The sequence below is a fragment of the Prionailurus bengalensis genome, chromosome E1, assembly GCF_016509475.1.
Source record: "Prionailurus bengalensis isolate Pbe53 chromosome E1, Fcat_Pben_1.1_paternal_pri, whole genome shotgun sequence".
In the NCBI taxonomy this organism is placed as follows: domain Eukaryota; kingdom Metazoa; phylum Chordata; class Mammalia; order Carnivora; family Felidae; genus Prionailurus; species Prionailurus bengalensis.
In genome coordinates this window covers 10,397,965-10,420,325 of record NC_057347.1, presented here as the reverse complement: position 1 = coordinate 10,420,325, position 22,361 = coordinate 10,397,965, and the positions used below count along the sequence as shown (strand labels likewise).

At 45.4% G+C, this 22,361-nt stretch overlaps 1 protein-coding gene across 1 annotated transcript in view; it reads left to right on the top strand.

Annotated features, from left to right (window-relative positions):
* LOC122485020 (multidrug and toxin extrusion protein 2-like) overlaps positions 1 to 21,790 on the top strand; it is a 58,147-nt gene extending 36,357 nt beyond the window's left edge. The window contains exons 10-16 of the mRNA XM_043583264.1: positions 5,830 to 5,938; positions 6,500 to 6,575; positions 11,869 to 11,938; positions 13,341 to 13,473; positions 19,638 to 19,732; positions 20,763 to 20,817; positions 21,120 to 21,790. Of these exons, the coding sequence (XP_043439199.1) occupies positions 5,830 to 5,938; positions 6,500 to 6,575; positions 11,869 to 11,938; positions 13,341 to 13,473; positions 19,638 to 19,732; positions 20,763 to 20,817; positions 21,120 to 21,349 (768 nt within the window). The 3' untranslated portion in view covers positions 21,350 to 21,790. The remainder of the gene's footprint in view (positions 1 to 5,829; positions 5,939 to 6,499; positions 6,576 to 11,868; positions 11,939 to 13,340; positions 13,474 to 19,637; positions 19,733 to 20,762; positions 20,818 to 21,119) is intronic.
* Positions 21,791 to 22,361: the final 571 nt, after the last annotated feature.

The window sequence follows — 22,361 nt, the reverse complement described above, 5'->3', positions numbered from 1 at the left end:
ACTGGATTAAAAAATGGGCAGAGGACTTGAATAGATTTTTTCCCAAGGAAGATCTACAGATGGACAATAAGCACGTGAAAAGATACTCAGCATCACTAATCATTAGGAAATAATTGACAAAACAACTACATTGAGATACCACCTTATACACGTTAGAATGGCTACTATTCCAAAAACCCAAACACAGAAGATAACAAGTGTTTGTGGGAATGTAAAATGGTACAGCTACTATGGAAAGAAATGCAGTGGTCCTTCAAAAAATTAAAAATAACGGTGTCATGTGCTGAGGCAGTGTCCCTTTGGGGTAGACCTAAAAAGAACCGAAAACAAGATCTCCAAGATACCTGCACACCTGTGTTCGCGACAGCGTTACGCACAATGGCTAAAAGGTGGAAGCTGCCCACGTGCCCATCGACGAATGAATGAATAAGCAGAACGTGATATACACATTCAGTGGAATATTACTCAGCCTTAAAAAGGAAGGAGATTCGGATATAGGCTACCAAATGGATGAGCCTTGGGACGATATGCTAAGTGAAATAAGCCAGTCCCCAAAAGACGTACAGGCATATACCTCAGACGCATTGGAGGTTTGGTTCCAGACCACAACCACGAAGTGAATATTGCAATAAAGTCAACAAGATAAAGTTTTTTGGTTCCACGGTGCATATAAAAGTTCTGTTTACGTTACACTATAGTCTACTAAGCGTGCAATAGCATCTGTCTAAAAGATGTCCATGTCCTAGTTAAAAATACTTCATTGCTCAAGAAAACTAACCATCCTCTGAGCTTTCAGCCAGTGGCAATCTTGGGACAAGGGTCTTGCCTCAGCGTTGACGGCTGCTGACCAGGGTGGTGGTTGCTGAAGGTTGGGGTGGCTCTGGCAATTGTTAAAAATAAGACAACCATGAAGTATGCTGCGTTGACCGGCTCTTCCTTTCGTGAATGGTTTCTCTGTAGCCTGTGATGCTGATTGATAGCATTTGACCCACAGCAGAACTTCTTTTAAAATTGGGAGTCAGTCCTCTCAAACCCTGCTGCTGCTTTTGTCAACTGCGTTCATGTAATATTCTAAATGCTTTGTTGTCATTTCGACAGTCTTCATGACATCTTCACCAGGAGTAGATTTCCATCACAAGAAACCACCTCCTTGGGGCGCCTGGGTGGCTCAGTCAGTTAAGCGTCTGACTTCGGCTCAGGTCATGATCTCACTGCTCACGGGTTCAAGCCCCGCGTCGGGCTCTGTGCTGATAGCTCAGAGCCTGGAGCCTGCTTCGGATTCCGTGTCTCCCTGTCTCTCTTTGCCCCTCCCCTGCTCATGCTCTGTCTCTCTTCTTTCTCTCTCTCAAATATAAAATAAAACATAAAAAAAACTAAAAAAAAAAAAAAAAAAGAAACCACTTCCTTTGTTCATTCATAAGAAGCAACTCTTATCCATTCAAGGTTTGTCATGAGGTTGCAACCATTCAGTCACGTGTTCAGGCTCCACCTCTAATTCCAGTTCTCTCGCTGTTTCCACCATATCTGTGGTTACTTCCTTCACTGAGGTCTTGAACCCCTCAAAGTCATCCATGAAGGTTGGAATCAACTTCTTCCAGACTCCTGCCCGTGTTGATATTTTGATCTCTTCTCCTGAATGATGGATGTTCTCAATAGCATCTAGAACGTTGAATCCTTTCCAGGTTTTCAGTTCACTTTACCCACATCACTGTCTCTGGCAAGTATAGTCTTAACGACACGTAGCTCTTAAATAGTTAAGACTTGAAAGTTAAAGTTTGGTCCACGGACTGCAAAATGGATGTTGTGTTGGCAGGCCCGAAAACAGCATTTATCTCATTGTACATCTCCGTAAGAGCTCTTGGGTGACCAGGTGCATTGTCAATGAGCAGTGGTGTTTTGGAAAAGAATCTTTTTCTGAGCAACAGGTCTCAACAGTGGGGTTTAAATATTCAGTAAACCAAGTTAACAATAATTGCGCTGTCATCTAGGCTTTCTTGTTCCATTGATAGGTAAAGCACAGGCCGAGTAGATTTAGCACAATTCTTCAGGGTCCCAGGATTTTCAGAATGCTAAGTGAGCATTGGCTTTGACTTAAAGCCACCAGCTTCATTAGCCCCTAACGAGAGTCAGCCAGTCCTTTGAAGCTCTGAAGGCAGACATTGATTTCTCTCCAGCTATGAAAGTCCTAGGTGGCATCTTCCAACATAAGGCTGTTTTGTGTGCGTTGAAAAGCTGCTGTTGAGTGCAGCCACCTTCATGAGTTATCTTAGCTCGATCTTCTGCATCAACACTTGACATTTCACCTCTCACATTTACGTTACGGAGATGATTTCTTTCCTTAAACCTCCCAAACCAACCCCTGCTAGCTTCAGACTTTCCTTCCGCACTTCCTCACCTCTCTCAACCTTTACAGAATTGAAAAGAATCAGCCTTGCTCTGGATTAGGCTTTGACTTCAGGGAACGTTGGGGCCGGTTTGACCTTCTGTCCAGACCACTGATCCTTTCTCCACATCAGCAATAAGGCTTCACTGGACTAGCACTTTTCCTTTCCTTCGAGAACTTTTCCTTTGCCTTCACAACTTGGCCAACTGGTGCAAGAGGCCGAGCTTTCAGCCTGTCTCCGTTTCTGAGATGCCTTCCTCGCTAAGCTCAGTCGTTTCTGGCTTTCGGTGTCAAGTGAGAGACGTAAGACGTCCTTTCCCTTGAACACGTAGAGGCCATCGTAGGGTTATTTCTTGGCCTAATTTTAATATTGTTGTGTCTCAGGGAAGGGGGAGGCCTGAGGAGAGGGAGAAAGGTGGGGGAACAGCTGGTTGGTGGAACAGTCAGAACACGCATAGCATTTATCAGTTAAGTTTGCTGTCTTAAACGGGCTTCGTGAACGAAGTCTACAGTTCGTTTGATCTCATTTTTTTTTCACTTTATTACATTTCCTTTTTTTTTTTTTAATTTTTTTTTTCAACGTTTATTTATTTTGGGGACAGAGAGAGACAGAGCATGAACGGGGGAGGGGCAGAGAGAGAGGGAGACACAGAATCGGAAACAGGCTCCAGGCTCCGAGCCATCAGCCCAGAGCCCGACGCGGGGCTCGAACTCCCGGACCGCGAGATCGTGACCCGGCTGAAGTTGGACGCTCAACCGACTGCGCCACCCAGGCGCCCCTATTACATTTCCTTTAAAAACTATTTGGGTTAAATAGTCGAAGAACTTTCTCCTAAGACTATATGGAAGGTAAGCTGTGAGCCATGCGCATACGAAAGAGCCTTTATTTTTCCCGTACACCTGTTCAGTAATTTGAGTATAGAATTCTAGCTTCAAAACCATCTTTCCTCAGAATTTTTAAAGCCTTACTCTATGTTCATCTGGCATTGAGTTACTAATGTGAAATTTGATCTTAATCTGGTTCTTGTTCCTTTGTGACAACGTGGGTTTTCTCTTCGAAAGTTTCAGCATTTATTTCTTTGTCCATGTAGTGGTGAAATTTTTCAAGTGTGGATTGCTCTGAAGGTACTTCTTTGCTTACCCTGCTCATTAGCACTTGGTTATACCCTTTCAGAACAAAGGCTTTTGCTTTCCTCAACTCTGAGAAGTTTTAAAACCGTTATTCTTTCTCCCTTTCTGTACCTTTTTTCTGTTCTCTCTTTTTAATTGCCTATTGGGTGGAGGGTGATCTCCAGTATTGAACTTGGTTTTTCTTCATCCACTAAGAAACGTGGCGCCAGAGGGGCTCAGACGGTTGAGCATCCAACCCTTGATTTCGGCTCAGGTCATATCCCAGGGTTGTGGGATTGAGCCCCCCCACCCCCACCCCCGTCTTGAGCTCCATGCTGAGCATGGAATCTGCTTAAGATTCTCTCTCTGCCCCTCTCCCCTGCTTGCACGCTCTCCAAAATAAAAAGAAAATCTCTTTGTCTTTTTGGAATTAAATTTTTTTGTTTGGTTTTTAGTTTCCAAGAACCCCTTCTTTTTCTCTTACAGTCCCTTCTTCATGGAAACCTGTTCTTTTTTTTTTTTTTTCTTTTCTGCTGTGCTATCTTTTAAATATCTTTGGATACGAAGTGGAACCTTCAAACATTCTCTTCTGTTCTCTGAGTCACCTCATTTGTTTCCTCTGAAGTCATTTGGTCTTTTATTTATCTTGGTCTCTTTTGCAGATATGTTCTTTGGTTTTCCTCAAAGATCTGGTGATGTTTATTAGTCCCTTTGTACTTACGAAAGAGTGACTACATTTAAGAAAGAGCGAATACGTTGATTGGTAAAATAAATGGCTGGCGTGGCTTTTCTGATCTTGTTATTTGGGGATGTTTCTCTAACAGACCTCTCCCCTGAATGGGAAGGACCAGTAGGGAGCCGAGTCCAAAGGTATCTCTGTCATGTGGCATCTTCATTTTAGGGTTTGTGGGCAAGGAGCAGGGAGCAGGCAGTCTGACCTCCCCTCCCATGTCCCACCTGTCCCCAGGACACTACAAGAAGGGCTTGGTTCTGAGGTGCTCACACCATGCAGGGAGCTCTCCCACTTTGCTTTTCTACCTTTAGCCTAGTCTTTCTGTGTGCGGTGGGGCTGAGAGGGAGGACCAGGTAGGCGATGGGGTCTGGCTGTGCTGTTCGTAGTGGATCTGATCTCCCCGAGTACCGCTCACCACCGCCTCGCTGATGGACCTGAAGCCCCCAGCCTCCTGACGCTGCACTGAGAACAGCTAGCAGGATGTGGCTTCCGCCTGTCTGTATTCTGGACTGTGGTTTCCTGTGGTTCTTCCCCGGGGTGATGACGTCACTTCCCCTCTTCCAGAAGCCAGTCTGCTCTCGTCTTAGTGATGTGTGAATGAACTTCTTTTCTGTGCAGCATCTTGACTGATATTTTAATGGTGTTTGGGAGGGAAGAGAGTTAAGCCTGTGAGCTAGTTGTCCATCTTGAACCAGAAGACAATTAGGTATATACTCTGGGCATGCAAGTCTTATAATGTTTTACAGAGTCAGTCCGTGGTTTCTCAAGTTCTTAACCAAATATGTATTTTTACCAACTCAGGCTAGTTCTCAAAACAGTAATAAGTTAGAGGTGGTCGGGAGGATGCTGTTTCTGGTAGGAATGAGAAGTTAAAGCTGGTGTAGAAATTGTCGGCAGATATGACAGCGAAAACCAGAGTTTTCTATACAACCCATGTTATCCGAACAGCTCCTGAGAGCAGGACTGTATTTATTACAGGATAATGACAGGAGGTCGAGAGCACGGCTTCAGAGATTGACTAATGGTCTGTGTAAGAGCAAGGAAGCTTATAGCTTCGGATTTCCATAACGAATGATGAAAAATGAGATTTTGGAGACACATTTCAGTGTCCTGGATAATTAGAAGTATGGACTGTTGGACACAGTGGAGTTAATGGAGTCAGATTTCCTCAGCGTTCATCAGGTTCTTACACTCTGCCAGGCTTTGAGCTAAGTGCTTTTCCGTGTGGTTCATTTAACTTTTACAAATTATCTCTGTATTTATAATGCATTAAATCTTACCTCGTGGAATGCAGCTAGATTGAATTAAGTCTCGATGGTACGTGTCTGGCCAGTGAAGGAGGTGCTTTGCCCTGAAATCCCACTGCATTACGAGGTTCTGCCCTGATGGATGGGATACAGGTAGCAGTCAGGGCAGCCACTATCCTTGTTTAGGAACGAAGAGGTTGGGTGTGAGCGGGACTGAGCGATTGGATCGTGGTCACACAGCTCAGCTGTAATAGAACCAGTTCGAGAACACGGATGATTGTCTCTGTGTAGGGTTCTCACGTGGTTGGACCCTAGGGCCCTCTGACTTCTTACGATCTGTGATTGTTGGTTCTCAGGTGCCCCTTGGCTTTGGTGTGGCGGCCAGTGTCCGAGTGGGCAATGCTCTGGGGGCAGGGAATGCCGCGCAGGCTCGGGACTCCAGCATCACCGTTCTCCTGTGTGCGGGTGAGTTGAAGCAGGTCCGCTCTCTGGCGTCCATACCGGTTTTTGTCTGATAGGTTACGGTACACGTTTCGGAGTTTCTCTGGGGAATGGATTTAAATATATGGCCTCCGCTAGAATATTCTTGAAGCCCTTTTCAGGTCACTCAGCAAAATGAAACTTCTCATGGTGATTTTCCGTTACCGGGTACCGGTGAAATGGTACACTTGGTAAGACTGAAAAGTCTTCAGGTTGTTATCACACGCAGGCTTGTTTCCTGACCAAAGCCTGTGTGAGTGAGTCTCCATATCCCTGGACCACTGCCTCTTCGAGCAGTTTTAATGGTTTGGAATCCGAGCAGTTAGAGAAGATTCTGACTGTATAGACATCTCACCGAGCATCTTTTTCTATGAATGTGCCTTCGACAAAGGAGTCAGAATCAGGACTTCCTTGCTGGTTTCAAGAGACAGTAATAAACGCTTGTAATTGGGACATTTCTGAAATCATTGACGCCAGTCTCTCCTGAGACTGGATTTATTACTTGGGAGAACTGTGACTTCCCGCTGCTGCTTCTGTATTTTCCAGGTGTCTGCGCTCTCGTAGTGGGCATTGTACTCTCAGCGATGAAGGATGTGATTGCCTATGTATTTACCAGTGACAAGTATGTACCCATCTTCTGGAAGGATGTTTTCCGTTTCATGCTTTCTTTTTTCACTGTACTTCTCTGGTTCTAAGAGGTGAGTATTTTGCTTCACGGGAAGTAGGGCAGCCAGCAATGAGAACCCCGGTACTACATTTGAATGAAATTGGACGAAGGAAGCCCATGGGCACTGTCCCCGTTCCTCCAGTACCCAATTCGTTCATTTATCGAACCCCGGTGGCATTTCTCTTGTGCTCAATGCTGGTTCTGCTCAGAAATACCTAGAAAAAGCACATGGCATGTCCTCGTCCCCAGAAAGGCACGTCCCAGTCCAGAGCACGCTGACAGCATGATGCCTGGATCAAAAGGGCAGAATTTATATAAACCACTGACTCAGTCTTAGGTTGAGTTTTATTGCATCTTCTGTAACTCTGTGTGTGCATAGTTATTTAGATACAGTGAAGTGTCTTTTGAATAAACCAGATCCTTTTTATGAAAAGGTTTCAGTGATTTGCACTGTTTGCCTCAGATTACTTTCATAAAGAAACTCAGTTGAGGGGCACCTGGGTGGCTCAGTCGGTTGAGCGTCCGACTCTTGATTTCAGCTCAGGTCACGATCTCACGGTTCAGGAGCTGGAGCCCCTTGTCGGGCTCTGTGCTGACAGCTCAGAGCCTGGAGCCTGCTTCCGATTCTGTGTCTCCCTCCCTCTCTCTCTGCCCCTCCCTGACTTGCGCGCGCTCTCTCTCTCTCTCTCTCTCTCTCTCTCTTTCTTTCTCTCTCTCTCAAAAATAAACATTAAGAAAATTTTTTTAAGTAGCTGATTTAAGGATTTTTCTTGCTCCAAAGTCTGGGCACCCTCAGAGATTAGTCTTATTAATTGCTTTGCTCCCTCCGTACAGGTGCCATACATTCTTGTTTCTTTACATGACTCATATTTTTGGTTGAAAACTGGACATTTTTTACATCATAATGTGGCAATTCTGGAAATCAGAACCGCCCCCACCCCCCAGGGTTTTTTGTTGCCGCTTGCTGGCTTAGTGGCTTTTACAAACTGATTTGGTGAAGTCTGTATTTTTTGTCCGGTGTGGCCACGAAAGTCTCTGTTGCATTAGCTTGGTGATCGGCTAATTGCTGGACCAAATTTCCTTAGCTACATGCATCCCACTTACCTCCCGCTCTGCGGAGGGGCTCTCTGTGCGTATATCAGGGCAGCCTTCAGCACTCGGCCAGGCAGTTTACAGCTTGGCCTTCGCCCTCATTTCCTGCCTGTGCGGAGCCTCAAGTTCAGCCAGAGGTGAGAGCTTAGGCCCCGTCCGGTCTTTCTTGAGCACATACCCAGTCATGTGCCTGCGTGTGGCCTTTTAGATTCCCAGGGACGTGTCAGAGCTTTGAAGCCCCTATGGATGTCTCATTGCCCAGCCTTTCCTGCCGAGCTTGTCGGTTAGTCTTGTTTGTGCCAACTCTTATCCAGTGCTTCAGGCAGAAGCACCTAAAACATTTGCCTGCAGACATCTCTCAGAGACCAGCTGGAGCACTGGCCAGGTTTGAGTCCGGAGAAATAAAGACAGCGTTTCAAGGGGAGTCTTTTGAGGAACAACCTGACAGGTGGTCTCTGTGCAAAAGAATGGCTATTCCTTGGGAATGAAGCTTTGAAAAGGTTCCGCTCCTTCTTCCTCCTCCAGTCCTGGAAATAGGGACCGTTCCTTATCAAGGTTACCGCAGAGCTGGGAGCCGGGGATGGTACTCAGGTCAGTGGCAACACCACAGACGTCGCTGTTATTACCAAGACTCGGCAGCTTCTCTTGAGGAAGCACTCCCCAGGTCACCGCAAGCCGTCGGTTAATGTCTAGAAATCCGTTGGGGCGCCTGGGTGGCTCATTCGGTTGCGCATCCGACTTCAGCTCAGGTCACAATCTCCCGGTCCGTGAGTGCTCCATGAGTTCGAGCCCCGCGTCGGGCTCTGTGCTGACAGCTCAGAGCCTGGAGCCTGCTTCCGATTCTGTGTCTCCCTCTCTCTCTGCCCCTCCCCCGTTCATGCTCTGTCTCTGTCTCAAAAATAAACGTTAAAAAAAAATTAAAAAAAAAAAAAAAGAAATCCGAAAAAAATGGATTCTGACCATATTTGCCGGTTTCTGACAATTTTCTCTTTTTCCCGTGAATGGGCCATGCCTTCTTTGTATGCTTTGTAATTTTATGTTGAAATGACATTCTGAATATTGTAACACAATACCTCTGGAGATCAGGTTCTCCTCCCTCCTCAGGCATTGCTGTTCTGCAGTTGTCCCGTTTGCTTAGTGATTTTTCCAGACCACTTTTGTTTGTTTGTTTGTTTTTGTTTTACAAAGACTATGTTGCTTGTCATGTGTGGTGTCTGTTGTCTCCTCAGTGAACCAGTAGCCTGGCAGATTTCCTCAAATGCCTTGATCCAATAAGAAAAGAACATTTTTGGGGCGCCTGGGTGGCACAGTCGGTTAAGCGTCCGACTTCAGCCAGGTCACGATCTCGCGGTCCGTGAGTTCGAGCCCCGCGTCGGGCTCTGGGCTGATGGCTCAGAGCCTGGAGCCTGTTTCCGACTCTGTGTCTCCCTCTCTCTCTGCCCCTCCCCCGTTCATGCTCTGTCTCTCTCTGTCCCAAAAATAAATAAACGTTGAAAAAAAAAATTTTTTTTAAAAAAAAGAAAAGAACATTTTTAAAAAGTTCTGGCTCTCTCAATTATCTGACAGGCACTGCGTGGGAAGCCGCCTCTGTGCTGGGCCCGTAGTGAACCGCCATGGAGATCAAAACCCACAACTCTGACTTTTGGAGCACGAGATCCGTATTGTCCAACATGCCACCAACTAGCCACACCAGGAATGCAGGCAGCCATCCCTACACCTGCCTGCCATGGGACCAGGGGACAGGAAGCGGTAGCTAGTCTCTGAAACCCCAAAATTCATGGATACTTACTAGGCTCATTCTTCATGAAGCACTGCGTGCTTCAAGTTTTCAACTCGACTCCAGAGTTGTGAAAATGGTTGATTTTGACATTTCTGGCCAGTTCAATCATTGTTTTGGTAAAAGGATTGATTCTTGGAGCTTCCTCCTCCATCAGCTTCCATCATGTCACCTGGATATAGACTTTGCATACTAATCTGACTTTTTTTTTTTTCTTCAAATTTTTTAGATGTTTTTATTTTTGAGAGAGAGAGAGAGAGACAGAGCATGAGCTGGGAAGGGTCAGAGAGAGAGGGAGACACAGAATCCGAAGCAGGCTCCGGGCTCTGAGCTGTCAGCACAGAGCCCGACCTGGGGCTCGAACCCCCAGATCGTGAGATCACAAGCTGAGCCGAAGTCGGACACTTAACTGACTGAGCCACCCAGACGCCCCCTAATCTGACTCTTAATCCATATCGTAGGGTAGTGTTTTTTTTTTCCTGGAAATCTTCCAGATGTTATTTGTGTCTTTGCACATGCTTAGGCATAGGTGAATATTTTTTCTTTTATTTGGTGTGGCACTGTGTAGACTCTCAGTCCGAAGCACTGGATTTTTCTTTAGCTCTGGGATATTTATATAAATGGTAGAACTTCTGGGTGAATCTGGCTTGTCTCTTCTCTCCTCCTCTGTGCTTGGGGTCATTTCTTCAACTTTATCTTTCAAATTGAAATTTAGTATGTTGCCATGTCTGTCTCATTATTCAGTCTTCAAACAGAATGTTTTCCTGTAGTGTTCATATTTTTTCGTTTCATTTTTTTCCCCCCATTTACTCCTTGTTCCATGGATTCGGTGGTGGCTTTTGTGTCACCTGTTCTGCATGCTCATTTGGGTCTGTCCTTTTTGTGTGCGGGCTGTTGATTTTCGTCCGAGTCCGGTGAACACTGGGTTAATGTCTGTATTTGAATGAAAGACCATTTTGATTAGTAGGGATAGTGTACCATGAGGCAACTTCACAGTCCTATGGATCTATTCCAGAGAGGTCTCTCCTCTGGTGAGAGGGCTGACTGCAGGCTTTGTCTCTGTCGGTGGCACCTGTTGACCAGCAACCTTCCCCTTTAAGGCGAATGGTAGGGAAGCAGAAAACTTCCTTTGGGGAGAGTACGATAGCCTGTTTCATGTATTCCAACCACATTGGCTCTCTCTTTTTTGTTTTTGTTTTTGTTTTTTTTTTTTTAATTTTTTTTTCTCAACGTTTTTATTTATTTTTGGGACAGAGAGAGACAGAGCGTGAACGGGGGAGGGGCAGAGAGAGAGGGAGACACAGAAACGGAAACAGGCTCCAGGCTCTGAGCCATCAGCCCAGAGCCTGACGCGGGGCTCGAACTCCCGGACCGCGAGATCGTGACCTGGCTGAAGTCGGACGCTTAACCGACTGCGCCACCCAGGCGCCCCTGTTTTTGTTTTTTAAATGTGCATTTACTTTTGAGAGACAGAGCATGAGCAGGGAAGGGGGAGAGAGAGAGAGAGAGAGAGAGAGAGGGAGACAAAATCAGGAGCTCCAGGCTCAGAACTGTCAGCACAGAGCCCGACACAGGGCTGGAACTCAAGCTCTGAGATCCTGACCTGAGCCAAAATCGGATGCTTAGCCAACTCAGCCCCCCAGGCGCCCCCGTCGTGCGGGTCTTCAGATCCCTCCAGCTCTGCTGTGTCTTCTCTCCAGAGTCCCAGTATCCCCACTGTCATCCCTTCCCAGACGGACCTTCTACCATATTCAGAGTTCAGAGGATCCCTGAGGGGGCAAGTGTTTCCTGTGTGAACACTGGCCTTCACCTCCATCTTTGAGGAAGTGTCCCATTCACAGAGGAAGATTATCAGCCATAGGCTGAAACATTTTTTTTCCAACCTGCATGTTTTTATACTCCTAAGCAAAACTTTAAGAATTATCCTCTAGGGGAGCCTGGGTGGCTCAGTCGGTTAAGCGACCGACTTGGGTTCAGGTCATGATCTCGTGGTTCGTGGGGTTCGAGCCCCACGTCGGGCTCTGTGCAGACAGCTCGGAGGCTGGAGCCTGATTCGGATTCTGTGCCTCCCTCTTTCTCTGCCCCTCCCCTGCTCACGCCCTGTCTCTCTTTCCTTGAAAAATAAATAAACATTTAAAAAAAAAAAAAAAAAAAAGAACTATCCTCTATAGTGGCAGCCTAGGCCATGCCCCTCTTACCCTCGATTCTAACTAAGAAAATTTAGTGAGGTTTTATTGGGTACTCGTTTTGTCAAATAGAAAAGTTGTGTTTTCACTGAATTACTGATCCGTTAGTTAGGTTTGTCAGATCAGTAGTAATTAATATACTTCACTTAAATGTAATTTTGGGGTCACTGACCACTTTCTTTTCCTCCCACAGAGATATTATTTACCTTGTGAGCCAAGTGATGCCTATTTTTGCTCCCTTTCATCTATTTGATGCCCTTGCAGTGAGTATCTGGAGTGATTTTACCCCCACCTAATATGCATAGCAAGATTTGTTTTGCGTTTCTAGTTTTGCATTAAATATGCGATTTCATCCTTGAGAAGAGAGAGTTCTTGCCACAAGCGTTCTTTTTTTTTTTTTAACATTTATTATTATTATTTTTTTCAACTTTTTTTTTTTTATTTTTGGGACAGAGAGAGACAGAGCATGAACGGGGGAGGGGCAGAGAGAGAGGGAGACACAGAATCGGAAATAGGCTCCAGGCTCTGAGCCATCAGCCCAGAGCCCGACGCGGGGCTCGAACTCACGGACCGCGAGATCGTGACCTGGCCAAAGTCGGACGCTTAACCGACTGCGCCACCCAGGCGCCCCAACATTTATTATTTTTGAGAGACAGAGACAGAGCACTAGTCAGGGAGGGATAGAGAGAGAGGAAGACACAGAATCCGAAGCCGGCTCCGAGCCGTCAGCACAGAGCCCGGCGCGGGGCTCGAACTCACGAACCGTGAGATCATGACCTGAACCCAGTCAGGCGCTTAACCGACTGAGCCACCCAGGCGCCCCTTGCCGCAAGCATTCTTCACCGCTTGTGGGAAAGATGCGTGACGCTAGAGCATAACATCTCAAGGTAGAAGAGACCAGAGCTATCCAGCCTCCTCTTTATCTGGGGCCTGAATGCCCTGTGTGACTCTTAGCCACGTGAGCAGGCCCGTATCTACTGTATTGTCCATGGCAGGCCAGGCCACCTTCGAGTTGACTCTGGCCACGAGAAAGTCTTTCTCTAGGCTGATCTTCTGTGGGTTTGTAGGAGTTTGAAGACCCTTCTGCTGTACCCTGGGATCATGCCTTGAGTCGTCTTCCCAATTTCAGCAGTTAGCCCTCATGACTTGATTTCTAGGTCCGTTTGCCATCTTTCTTTCTCCCCCGACGAGTTTCTTCCGTTTTATCGTTACCAGTCTGAAGGTGTGATACCCGATTGAATACGAGCTGTGGTAAGAACAGTGTGGAAGAGAGCAAGATGGTTGCCACCGCTCTGACTCTGGGCATTTTTGAGGCCCATGGTCCCATTCCTGTTTTGCAGCCATGATATCAGACTAGTTTCTGCTGAGATTTCCATCAGTGAACCTTAAACTTTTTTTTTTTTTAATCATACACTTACAAAATATTTTTAAGCAAAGATTGGAATAACATTACCTGTGGGTTTCTGATGAAAGCCGCTATAGCTTATTGTCGTTAACGTAACTTTAGAAGCAAAACGTTTTGATCTCTTACGTAATGTGCAGTTCTTGTTTTGAGGTAGAAACAAGACCTCAAAACCTGGGATGTATTAATGTAATATTTCTCACGAACCTGACACGAGGGTAGGTAAACGGCTATAATGGTGGTTTTGGTATTCCTCTCTTCAGGGCACCTGTGGTGGAATCCTGCGAGGTACAGGAAAACAAAAGATCGGTGCTATCATGAACGCCATCGGTTATTATGTGTTTGGTTTTCCCATTGGAGTATCTCTGATGTTTGCCGCAAAACTTGGGATAATAGGTATGTTTTTGATTCCTCAGTGATTAACCTCAAATCTCATTTGTCATATTAAGATAAGCTGCTTGAGATATAAATTAGCTGACTTAAGGGGCCCCTGGGTGGCTCAGGCGGTTCAACATCCCACTCTTGATTTCGGCTCAGGTCGTGATCTCACAGTTCGTGAGTTCGAGCCCCACATCGGACTCCACGTTGGTGGTGTGGAACCTGCCTGAGATTCTCTCTCTCTGCCCTTCATGCTTTCTAGCTCTCTCTCTCTCTCGAAAATAAATAAACTTAAAAAAAAAATAGTTGACTGATAAGTAGCCCCTGTGGAATTGTTTTCTCTCAAAATAGTTACTCCTCTGCCTTCTCTGTACCAAAACCCTGGAAAGGTAGCCTTGAAAAAAGTAGACATGATCTGTGTCCTTAGGATGAGACCAAGATTAAGTAATTACACGGGAATTCCATTTGGATTCAGTACGGGAGGCGAGAAGAACTGGGTCCTGTGAGCACCCGTGAGTTCCCTTGCTGGTTGGAGGGGACATCTGAGCCTTGACGGACTCGCCAGAACTGGCTTGCCCGAAGGTAGTAATGTGTTAGCTTCAGACCTGAGACATGATGAATTACCTAGATGAAGTGAACACCATTTACTGAAAAACTGTTCTTTCCCCACTGAATGATCTTGGCACACTTGTCGAAAATTATTTGGCCACGGATGTAGGAGTTTATTTCTGGACTCTCTGTTCTCCTCCACTGGTCTCTCTGTCTAAACCAACACCACTCTCTTCTGGATTACTATAGCTGTGTTTACTACAAAACTTACTGTTTTGAAATCAGGAAGTGTAAGCCTTGCAACCTTGTTCTTTTTTTAATTTTGTTTTGGCTGTTTGGGGACCCTTGGAATATTCCATATGAATTTGAGGGTCAGGTTTTCCGTTTTTTGCAAAAAAGCCATTAGAATTTTTATCAGGATTGCATTGAATCTACAGACTGCTTTGGAAAGAATATTGCAATCTTAAGTCCTCCAGTCCATGAACACAGGATTTCCATTTATTTAGGTCTTTAATTTCTTACAGCAACGTTTTGTAGTTTTCAATGTTTTTTGCTTCCTTGGTTAAATTTATTCCTAGATATTTTATTCTTTTGGATGCTATTGTGAATATAATTTTTTTATTGATATTTTAGAGAGAGCACAAGTGGGGGATAGAGGCAGAGGGAGAGAGAGAGAGAATGAGAATCTTAAGCAGGCACTGTGTGGAGCACGAAAGCAGGGCTCGATCCCATGACTCTTGGGATCATGACCTGAGCTGAAATCAAGAGTCAGACGCTCAGCTGACTGAGCAACCCAGGCGCCCCTAGAACTATTTTCTTAATTTCCTTTTCAGATTGTTCATTGATGGTATTTTAAACCACAACTAATTTTGTGTGTTGACTGTGTAAGTTTACTGAATTTATTAGCTGTAGTATTTTTGTGTGTGTGAATTAAAAAAGATGTTTCTAAGTTATTTATTTTTGAGAGAGAGAGAGAGAGAGCGCACAAGCCAGGGAGGGGCAGAGAGAGAGAGATAGAGAGGGACACACAGAATCTGAAGCAGCCTCCAGGCTCTGAGCTGTCAGCACAGAGCTGGATGCGGGGCTCAAACCCACAAACTGTGAGATCATGACCCGAGCCAAAGTCACAACTGACTGAGCCACCCAGGTGCCCCTATGTGTGGATTTTTAAAGATTTTCTATGTATTGAATCAAGTCATAATTAAATAATTTTACTCCTTTTCTAATTTTTAAATTTTATCTTTTTCATTGCGGTAAGTGTACTCTTTAATCACCATCACCTATTTCCCCCATCCCTCTAACTCACCTCCCCTTGGTAACCATCAACTTGTTCTCTATAGTTAAGAATCTATTCCTTAGTTTATTTCTTTTTCTTTTCTCTTTGCTCACTTGTTTCATATCTTAAGTTCCACATGTGAGTGAGATCCTATATTTGTCTTAATCTGACTTATTTTGCTTAGCATTGTGCTCTCTAGCTCTATCTATGCTGTTGCAAATGGCAAGATTTCATTCTTTTTAATGGCTGAATAATATTGCATTGTGTGTATATATATCACATGTTCTTTATCCATCCATCTATTGATGGACACTGGGTTGCCTCCATTATCTTCGCCGTTACAGTTTATGCTGCAATAAACATAGGGGTGCATATATCTTTTTAAATTAGTGTTTTCGTTTTCTTTGGGTTAATACCCGGAAGTGAGATTGTTGGATCATAGGATAATTCTGTGTTTACTTTTTGGAGGAACCTTCGTACTGTTTCCCTGAGTGGCTGCACAGATTTGCATTCCCACCAGCAGTGCATGACGTTCCCTTTTCTCTACAGGCTCACCAACACTTTATTTCTTGCCTTTTTTTTTTTTTTTTTTTTACTGTTTTTTTTCTAGCCGGTTTGACTGGTGATGTCTCATGGTTTTGGTTTGCATTTTCCTGGTGATTAGTGACCTTTTCATGTGTCTGTTGGCCATCTGTATGCCTTCTTTAGAAAAATGTCTATTCAGGTTCTCTGATCATTTTTTAACCAGGTTTTTTTTTTTCCTGGTGTTGAGTTACAGAAGTTCTTTATATTTTTTTGGTATTACCCCTTTACCAGATACATCATTTGCAAATATTTTTTCCCGTTTGGTAGATTGCCTTTGTGGTTTTTGATGGGCTCTTTGGCTGTGTTAATAAAGCTTTTTCTTTTGGTCGAGTCCCAATGGTTTTTGCTTTTGTTTTCCTTGCCTGAGGAGAGATATCCATAAATATGTCTAAGAGATTACTGCTTATGTTTTCTATAGGGAGATTTATGGTTTGGGTCTCACATTTAGGCCTTTAAGCCATTTTAAGTTTATTTTTGTGAACGGTATAAGAAAGTGGTCTAGTTTCATTCATTTTCATGTAGCTGTCTAGTTTTCCCAACACCATTTATTAAAAGTGTGTTTTCTGTTTAAGATTTTATTTTTAAGTAATGTCTACACCAAATGTGGAGCTCAAACTCACAGCCCTGACATAAAGAGTTGCATGCTCTACTGACTAAGCCAGCCAGGTGCTCCCCAAAAGAGACTTTTCTTTTCCCCGTTGTATATTCTTGCCCGCCTTTCTAATTTCAATGGATTTTATTTCCTTTTTCCTGCCTTATTATTGTGGCAAGAACTTATACAATTTTAACATTTTTCTATATTCTTCTCCAGTACTTTTATTTTCAAGTTTAAATTTTTTTTTTCAACGTTTTTTATTTATTTTTGGGACAGAGAGAGACAGAGCATGAACGGGGAAGGGGCAGAGAGAGAGGGAGACACAGAATCGGAAACAGGCTCCAGGCTCCGAGCCATCAGCCCAGAGCCCGACGCGGGGCTCGAACTCACGGACCGCGAGATCGTGACCTGGCTGAAGTCGGACGCTTAACCGACTGCGCCACCCAGGCGCCCCTTGAATGTGTATTTTTTTAAGAGTGAACGAGCGAGCATGAGCAGGGAGGGGCAGAGAGAGAGGGAGAGAGAATCCCAACCAGATCGAGAATCGGACGCTTACGCGACTGAGCCACCAGGCCTGAATTTTATTTTCCTTAAGAAAAAAAACAGTCTAATTAGAGGATTGACTGAATGCTTTAGTACGTATTCAGATAGCTCCTTTTTTTCTGTAGTCAACCAGTACATTTTTTTACTATGTAAAAATTTTGAGTCTGCTCTTTATTCTCTGCGAAATCTTCATCTTCTAGCTATCATAAGAGCCTCCCTGTGTCCACACAAACAGGTGCTTAGTTTATCTTACTTGTTGGAAATGTTACTTGGAGGAACTGTTTTCAATGTCATCTGTGTTTTTAATGACAGGTACAGGCTGGGGGCCTGTGGGGCATTTGATTAACGTTAGGCTGGGCTTCATTCTCTATTTGGGACACACGACTGCCAAATATTTATTACTCTCTCCTAGTGCTGCCAAGCACTGTCCTGATCACCAGAGAAAATACTGTTCAACCAAATCGTAAGAGCCGCTGCCCTTAGTAAGCTGCTGGGGCTTTACGATTCAGCTTTACTTAAAAAAAACAAAACACACAAAAGCGCTCTTATTAGACTCTAAGCTCCTTTCGAGTAAGCAACATGTCAGATTTCCCTCATTTTTTTTTTGTTCACTAATATGCTTTTGATAATTGTACATAGTGGGTTCTCGGGTTTGTTAAATAACTTTTGAAGATTTTGTTTATTTATTTTAGAGTGCACAAGGGGGAGGTGTAGAGGGAAAAGGAGAGAGAGAGGAGAAAGAGAGAGAGAGAAGAGAGAATCCCAGGCAGGCTCCACACTCAGCACAGAGCCCAACGTGGGGCTCAGTCTCACAACCATGAGATCATGACCTGAGCTGAAGTCAAGTCAGATGCCTAACTGACTGAGCCACCCAGTGTCCCCAAGATACTTTTAAATTATAACGGCATGGAAATTTTGGGAAAATACATTAAGTGTAAACAATTAAATTACCTTTTGTTACACTGCCTTGATATAACGGCAGAGGCATTCAGTGTATTTTATTTCACTATTTTAAAATTGTTTTTTATTCCGGTATTTTTTCTATTTTTCACAAATGCAGGGTTTTACTGAATGTGTAATTTTCCCCTATTCTGTGTTAAAGACGTGGTTTTTAGGACCTCTAATATTTCCTTGCATCATTTCCTTAATGCTCCCGATAGTGGACACTTAAACTGCTTCTCTGTATAAATAAGATTGTGATGAGCATCGTGGGTGTATGAGTTACTAACGTTTCTGAATCTTTCCTTAGGACGGGTTCCTAGGAATGTAATCACTTGATCAAAGTGTGTAAACTGCCCGTCCACCTAATTCTCAACTGAAGGGAAGTTTTAATCGGCACGAGTCTACAGAGGACCAGCCTCACTGTGCTTTTCCCTAGTGTGGGGCCACAGACACGGAATGAATGAATTAGTCTTCCAACTCCCAGTTTATACCATGTTCCAACTCATCCCTCCACAGCTTGCTTCATAGTGAAATTATTGATACGAAATATCTACTTTGGTACACAATGCTATTTCAGTGGCTTAAATAGTTTCTTCTCATAAATAGTTGGCATTATCATTTTTTTTCATGGATCCCTTTATATCCTCAATAAGCTTTTCCACACAGCAGTTGGAGAGATCTTTTTCAAAATGGGCTTCCGCAAGCTGCCTGGGTGGCTCAGTCAGTAAAGCCTCCAGCTCTGGATATCAGCTCCATCATGATCTCACCGTCGTGGGATTGAGCCCCGCATCTGGCTTTGTGCTGAGCAGGGAGCCTATGGGGGGTTCTCTGTCTCCCTCCCTCTCCCTCTCTCCCCCTCCCCCACTGGTTCTCTCTCTCTTTAAATAAATAAACATTAAAAAACAGAAAAACCCAAAGTGGGCTTCTGAAAACCTCAGGTCTCCCATCCACAGATGCACACACCAGTCTTAAGCCCTTCAGTGGTTCCCATTAGGGTTGGAATCAAACCCCGGTCTTTCCGGGCCCAGACGCCCATCATCACGTCCTGCTTCCCTGACCTTCTCCCCTCCACTCCCTCGCTCCCCTGCTCCTTCCCAACTGGCCTTCCTGCTCCTGGGACTTGCGGGCCGGTTTCCCCCGGGCCAGGCCTGCTCTTCCCTCCGCCTGCAGGGCCTGTCCTGTCACTGTCACAGCGGGCTCGCCCTCGCGGCCACCTGCCCGTCTCCCTGCCTCTGGGCCGCAGGCCACCCCTCCAGCGCTCTGCCCAGCGTCTCCCACGGCCCTCACCACCCTGCCAGCCGTCACGTTTGCTCCCTTGTTTGCCCTGTGTCTCCCCCAGCAGCACAGAAGCTCCACGAGGGCACTGATCCCGTCAGCCTGTTCGGTTCTGTGTTAGACACAGCACTTCAGGCAGCGCCCGGCACAGACAAAGCCAGTAAATGTTTGTTAAACAGTCAACGTATGAAGCGGCGGACGGGCTCGTGCCGTTTTCACTCTTCGTGGGTCCGTTGCTTGCCACCGATCCACCCACGGTGAGCCTGAGTCTAATCCTGGCCCGTAATTATCTCCCTTTCGGGGAGTTATTTTAACCGCAGCTTATCGTGTAGATCCAGAAGTCTGGGAAGCACGTTAATGACGACGGGAGCGTCACTGAAGGACCTCTGAGCCGTGACTCTCACCCTCCACCCCTAGGTCTCTGGTCTGGATTGATAGTCTGTGTCTTCTTTCAAGCCCTTTTCTACCTGGTGCTCGTCTGGAGGACAGACTGGAAGAGAGTTGCAGAGCAGGTAAGAGCGTGTCCCCGGAGAAGCGTGGCTCTTGCCTGGTCGCAACGGCACCGGAAGGACTCTTCGCGGGTCAGAGTGCCGAGAACGCCACGGGCGGCGTGACTCCCTTTGACCCGTGAAAAGGGTCTAAGGTGACAGTCAGGGGCCAAGAACATCCCATCTCAGCGCATGTTCCTCTGAGTGTAGGGCCAGTGCAGGATCCGCTAACTAGGGCTCAACAGCAACAGCAAGGAGTTAGCTTAGGAAATATTTTGCTGTTTTCGTAGAACCGTCCTTAGAAGAGTAGTCGTCTTTTCCCCCTACTTACGCCGAGTTGTTACGCGTTTTTAGGCCTCTTTTTACCGACATTTTTGGTCTGTGTTTTCCATACGCTGAGCATCTGTGATCGGTGGGAAGTAGGTGGGGCAGAGCCATAGCCTGCATGGAGAGGACAGGCTCTTGACTCAGTGGGCATCGCCGTGTTGAACTGTGAGCCCCGTTTATTCTGTCGAGGCTTGAGATGGGACGGATGGGGGGCCGGCTTAGGGGCGGTGTCACCGATGAGGAGCCGGGAGGATGAGGTCAGGTGCGCCAAGCGTCACTGCTTACCTCTTGTCCCCCCTCCAGGTTTCTCACGGCTTTGGCTCTCCTCATCGTGATGTATGATGTCTTCCGTAGCGTAGTGTGATTCGTGGAGGAAGTAAAGTGTACAGGGTATTAAGTTGGGCCATAAACTATCCTTTATGTGATAGCACCGTTTGCCTTTAGACTTTATTCCTCATATCAGTGCTTAGGAACACGGACGTGCACAGTGCAAAAAATGTTACATTTGCAACTAGAGCAGCAGGTAGCTTTTCACATTATTGTGAGCAGAGCACTGGGGAGAAGAGTGGTTGTTGAGTGTTACATCGTATTGTCACCGGCATTTCAGGCCCAAAAAGGACCGTGCTGGATGGTGGAAACCTTTAGCAATAGCTTGCATGAAGTTTTAACACGAGTACTAGCCTAACCTGACTTACGCTTTGTCCACTTACGTGCCACTTGTTCTCAGGCACAGGTTCGAGCTGGTGTGAAAGGGATCAAAGAGGCCACGCCTGCACCAACAGGTAACAGAGGACATGGTCTAGTGCATTCGCTCTGCCTCGAGAGCCTGAAACGGGTTAGTGTGGCCAGAGTTGCTTAGTTTATGAGAGCCTGCTCTCTTGCATAATAAACCTTGTCTCTGCCTTTATTAGAATGGGGAGATCCACTCTGGGTTCTCCTGTGAAACGCTCTTCATGTAACTTCACACGTACCAGCCGGTAACTGACGGCATCGTTGACGATGCATTCTTGTGCAACTTCCCATAATATCCCTTTATTTCTGAGCCCCCTACGTAAGTGTATACTCCGCTGTTCTCTGCAATCAGATCTGCCTGTGTTGGAAAAAGAAGTCACCGATGAAGTGATTTTACCTGCTATCGTCAGATCCGAGAGCCAGACCCTGCAGCTAATGGTGATAGAAGAAAACAATCAGTATGCGGTGGCCACCGTTGGGGATGTTTTGACAGTGAAGCAGCTGATTTTCTACCGTGGAATGGCTCTAGCTGCTGCTGTTGTTGCCCTTTTAGCAGGAATTTTAATAAGAGTTTTTCAGTGAGCCTGGCTAAAACAGAAGAATTAGCAGCAGCCCACACGCTAGACACGATAATTATTGTGATATATGAAGCCTGGGAGGTGACCTCCCGGTTGTGGATGGAAAGGATATCAGTGATGTTTTCTTAGTTATCCCGAGAATCTGCACTATCCTGTTGGAGATCACGAAAGGAGTTCTAAGCTTCTCCTGAACATTTAACTCTATCATGGGTGATGAGTCTGTGGATTTGATATTCCCTGCCCGAAGTGTTCTGTACTCTTACATTGAATATCTTCTTTCTTTTGGGAAATTCGTCGCCCTCTAAACTTGATGGCTGATCCAGTTTTGTTTGTATTTCTAGGTTATCGTATTTAATCTTGTTAGTGAGTATTAAGTGCCTGTTCAAGTGCTGTCTCAGGTATTGCCGTATAAACTTTTATAAAATAAACACCTTAAAATTGAAAATGTGTGCCGACGTGGGGGTGCCTGGGTGGCTCGGTCGGTTGAGCGTCCAACTTTGGCCCAGGTGGTGATCTCACGGTTCGTGAGTTCGAGCCCCGCATCGGGCTCTGTGCTGACAGCTTGGAGCCTGGAGCCTGCTTCAGATTCTGTGTTTCCCCCTCTCTCTGTCCCTCCCCAACTTATGATCTGTCTCTCTCTCTCTCTCAAGATAAATAAAAAAAATTTTTTTTTTCAGTGTGTGCTAATGATATTATAAAATCTATCTAAATGATAACTTTTAGTTTTCGGCTTTTGAACACATTTTTTGTGGCAACTTTTCCTATTAAAGAATCAACATCTGGGGCGCCTGGGTGGCGCAGTCGGTTAAGCGTCCGACTTCAGCCAGGTCACGATCTCGCGGTCCGTGAGTTTCAGCCCTGCGTCGGGCTCTGTGCTGGCGGCTCAGAGCCTGGAGCCTGCTTCCGATTCTGTGTCTCCCTCTCTCTCTGCCCCTCCCCCGTTCATGCTCTGTCTCTCTCTGTCTCAAAAATAAATAAACATTAAAAAAATTAAAATAAAATAAAATAAAATAAAT